Source organism: Branchiostoma lanceolatum, chromosome 5 (genome assembly GCF_035083965.1).
Source record: "Branchiostoma lanceolatum isolate klBraLanc5 chromosome 5, klBraLanc5.hap2, whole genome shotgun sequence".
NCBI lineage: Eukaryota > Metazoa > Chordata > Leptocardii > Amphioxiformes > Branchiostomatidae > Branchiostoma > Branchiostoma lanceolatum.
This window is the reverse complement of record NC_089726.1, coordinates 6,666,608-6,670,533: the sequence shown is the minus strand read 5'-3', so window position 1 is coordinate 6,670,533 and position 3,926 is coordinate 6,666,608. Positions and strand designations below refer to the sequence as shown.

Here is a 3,926-nt window from a genome sequence, read left to right as displayed (position 1 = left end):
CTCGGGAATAGAATATTTCTCAGAAGCAGTGTAACGGTCGGGGATCAATCTTCTGAATGTCTGTTTGAACCCTGTTACCAGGACCGTGTGCGTTAGAGTCAATTATAACGAACACCCGCCTATATTTTAAGTGAATATTCAAATACCGATAGTTTCTCTGTTCTAGAGTACCCTTTGAAGGGAGGCGATCGGTGGAGCGATGCGGATATAAAATAGGATGGATACCAGCCAACCTGTTCGTACGCTGAAGTAACGTTAGCGTAAAGACAATGCTTTGATGATTGCGAACACAAAGTTGATCACCTTGGTGACCCCCATGGTATCGTAGTCCACCTGTGACGTCAGCAGGACCTCCCCACTGGCGGAGTCGACATGGAAGTGTCCGGACAGTGACGTAGGGATGACGTCTGCATGGTGAGACGGGATAGAATGTAGTATTGGTAGATACCTACATAATTTGTAGCAAGCGTCTAGTCAAAAATAACTGTACATTTCTAAAGTTTTATCGAGTAAGCAAGTAGTTATATTCTTACCAATGATGGAGTAGCTGACTTCTCCTTGTGTGCCGAAGTCGTCGTCTGTCGCTGTTACTGTGGCAACGGTCGTCCCAACCTGGCTATCTTCATCAATCTGTGCAACAATACATCAGTTATGACTTGTGTTTTTTTATGTACGTTTGTTTTGCCTGTACATGCATCCCTACGGGATACTTTGGTATATGATATCATCTGCGAAAACAGAGTGAAGCTTACCATAACAGTCAACATTACATTAAGCAGCAGAATAGAAATAAGTTTCCTTGCCTACTTACCGGTACAGCAGTTGTACCCGAACCGGCAAAGGTAGGGTCGTGCTGATTGGTCGGTGTGACGGTGACGTAGACCGTGGTGGTGCCGCTGAGGGCCGGAGTCCCTCCGTCCGTTACCCGGACAACCAACGTGTACTCCCCTTCGTCTGGAGTGGCAGAGTCCAAATCTGCAAGAGGAATATATCAATCTGGTCGAAAACAGTTCGAAGCAACTTTATTGAGTATTCAAAAGGAAAGTTCTTTACACAATCAAGGGTACATTTTGTTAGCCTGGAATCCATCTTATCCTAGCCCCGGATTGCTTCAAGGCAGAATATTCCGCAATGAAGAGATCAAAGGGGCGAACGCAGTAGCATGGATACCTGGCATCCAGTCCATTGTCGTTGGGCCGGACTATCTTTGGCCAAGCTTTCTTCGGGGCAGACGGAGCTCTCTGCCGCCTGGGTATTCTTTTACACCCGCTGGTTGTTTTACGCTGTAGGCGTTTCATTGGTCCACGACGATGATTAAACTCCTTCCGTGTAAAACTCCTTCCGGGTGCCAAAGATTAACCCTGCGGCGGAAAGCCCCCTCTGTCCCGAAGAGAGCCTGGCCAATCCACGGTAGACTGTATGTCAGGTGACCCAAAACTACGACTACTGCTTTGTTATCTTAATTTTCTCTTTAGATATTCTACCTATTGTCGTCTTCACTTCCACATCGTTGGTGTTCGTCGTCCCGAACTTGAACTTGTCGGCGTCGTTGCCGGAGACGAACTCGTACGAGACGGAACTGCTCGAGTCTGCATCCGACACGGCCAGCGTGGCGACACTGGTCCCTCCGGCGGCGCCTTCCTCAACGGCGACCGTGTAGATACCCCGGTCGAACGTAGGTGGGTTGTCATTGATGTCGGTGACGTTGACGGTGAGCGTAGCGGTGGCGGACTGGCTGGGGTCGCCGCCGTCTTCGGCTTTTAGCGTCAGTTCGTAACTGGAGACCGTTTCGTAGTCTAGTGGACCCATAATGGACACGGCGCCGGTTGAAGAGTCGACGTGGAAGATACCATTTCCGTCATCTAGAAAAAAATGACACAGTGTTGTGATTAGGGGAAGAAAATCAGCCGAACTATGGTGGGATCGTGCGCATGTTAATCAGTATCAAGTCCACATTTGTTAGTATACAGCTCGACTTTGTTTCATCACCGTCATTTATAAACCCGAAGAAGGCTGTGGTTGAGACAGCGGAAAATTGTCATGATTGTTTTGAAACAAACTTTAGCTGTTTAAAACAGTATCACATTCCTCTCGTGTTGTTAATTACCTGTAGCAGCTATCATGGAGAAACTGACGGCTCCGTCCGCGCCCTTGTCGGCATCCGTCGCGCTCAGATCGGACAGGATCGTGGTGCCGATGGGCGCGTCTTCGTCAACCGCCACTGACGACGTGAAACCTGTGAAGGTCGGCGCGTTGTCGTTTGTTGACGTTATCTGAAAACACATAGCGTGCACTTTTAGTAACCATCCCTTTGGAATGTTGATACACGAAGGTTTGTAGTGTTGCCCTGTTGGAAATATATATTTGACAAGCGAAGCGGTCAGAGGAGCGAACAGGCTTCTTCCTCGAGTCCTCCACGTGATATTCATGGACTCTTGGTTCTCCCGTCGTTACGGCGGATGATGTTCCCTCCCACCACGCCCACTAGCGCCTGCATACTGTCCTGACAGCCTGCTTAGTCTTTCCATTTGCTCTCTTGTCCTTAGCGTGGGCAACACGCCTCGCCTCGAAAGTCCTGACTGTCGTGTAGCATTGTTGTCTCCAAGACGTTCTGTTGCATGAATCTAGACTATCTAGACTAAAAGCAGATGTTAGAATCGTGAAATGACTTGGCGAAAATATGAATGTCCTTACCGCAACGACCACCGTCGCGGTGCTGGTGAGCCTGTCGGAGACATCCGCGGCCTGGTCGGTGACGCTCACGTACAGCACGTACCGAAAACCGGCCGTATCCATGGCGTCGGTGTCGTAATCCACCACAGTGGACGATGTCGTAATCTGCCCCGTGTCCGAGGCGATGTCGAATTTTGCGGCAGTGTCGTCGCCGCTGACGATGGAGAAGATGAGGTCAGAGTTCACACCGTCGTCTGGATCGGTACAGCTCAGCAGGGCAACGGGCGCAGCTGTGGAAGAACAATAACATCACATCTCGTTTCGTTTACAGTGAAGTTTAATTTGATTTAATTTTTTAACATCGGGGCCAATTAGGTCGATCACACTTCAGAGGTCGCATGTGCAGCGACATGAATTGTGGGTAATATGTCAAAGGTGAGGATCCCTGAGACATGGGTCTGTGTCTGCCATGAGGCGAGACGAGGGGCGATACAGGCCTCTTGATGATCTATTTTGTGAGTCAAGCGTACTAGGTGTCATTTAAGAAATCCTAAGAGGCGGACAACAGTAAAAAGAGAACGCACACGATATGAACAAAAAATGTCCAAAACAAGCCGACACCATCTACACTTCTACTTGGAGATCAGCGTGGTCCCTACCTGCTGCAGTGTTCTCCTCCACTATGCTGTAGTACACGTCAGGATCGCAGGTGGCGCTGTTATCGTTCACGTCGTTGACCGTGACGGAGAGCGTGGCGGTGCCCGTGTTGTCGGCCGTGTCCGTGGCGGTGAGAACGAGCGTGTAGGCCGACACGCCGTCCGCCCCGTCCCGCTCCAGCACCCTGGCGGTGGTCACGGCACCCGTACTGCTGTCAACGGCGAAGTGGTCGTTGTTCGTCCCTGCATTGGTGGAAAGAGGGCAAAATGTTTCAAATGTTTACAAATCAACATGTATCTATATAGCCACTATAGCCGCCTTTCGGCGTAACACACCAGATTCGCAGGTAGGCGAATATGGCAAGTTGTTCCATATCGTTTTCCTGTCAACAAAAAAAGAATTCGCCTGTGATAACATAATGAGCCATTTTAGTGCATGATCTAGAACAAGATAAATATGATACCAATAGCTACTCTCCTGTACAAGCATTGTACATTTTGTGCAACTTTGTGCAGTTTTCCTTTGTTTCTTAATTGCTTTTCGGTTTGACTTTTAATCTTAAACTGGTCAGACCTGGCTGATGTTCGGAAGCCATG

The 3,926-nt window shown here is 49.1% G+C and overlaps 1 protein-coding gene across 1 annotated transcript; it reads right to left on the bottom strand.

Moving 5' to 3' along the window:
* Positions 1–699: 699 nt before the first annotated feature.
* On the bottom strand, positions 700–3,925 carry LOC136435009 (protocadherin-like wing polarity protein stan). Its single transcript, XM_066428176.1, has 7 exons — positions 3,904–3,925; positions 3,333–3,572; positions 2,695–2,963; positions 2,108–2,273; positions 1,485–1,862; positions 808–975; positions 700–728 (listed from the first exon to the last, which is right to left on the bottom strand). The coding sequence occupies exons 1-7, from the start codon at positions 3,923–3,925 to the stop codon at positions 700–702; spliced, it is 1,272 nt and encodes a 423-aa protein (XP_066284273.1).
* Position 3,926: the final 1 nt, after the last annotated feature.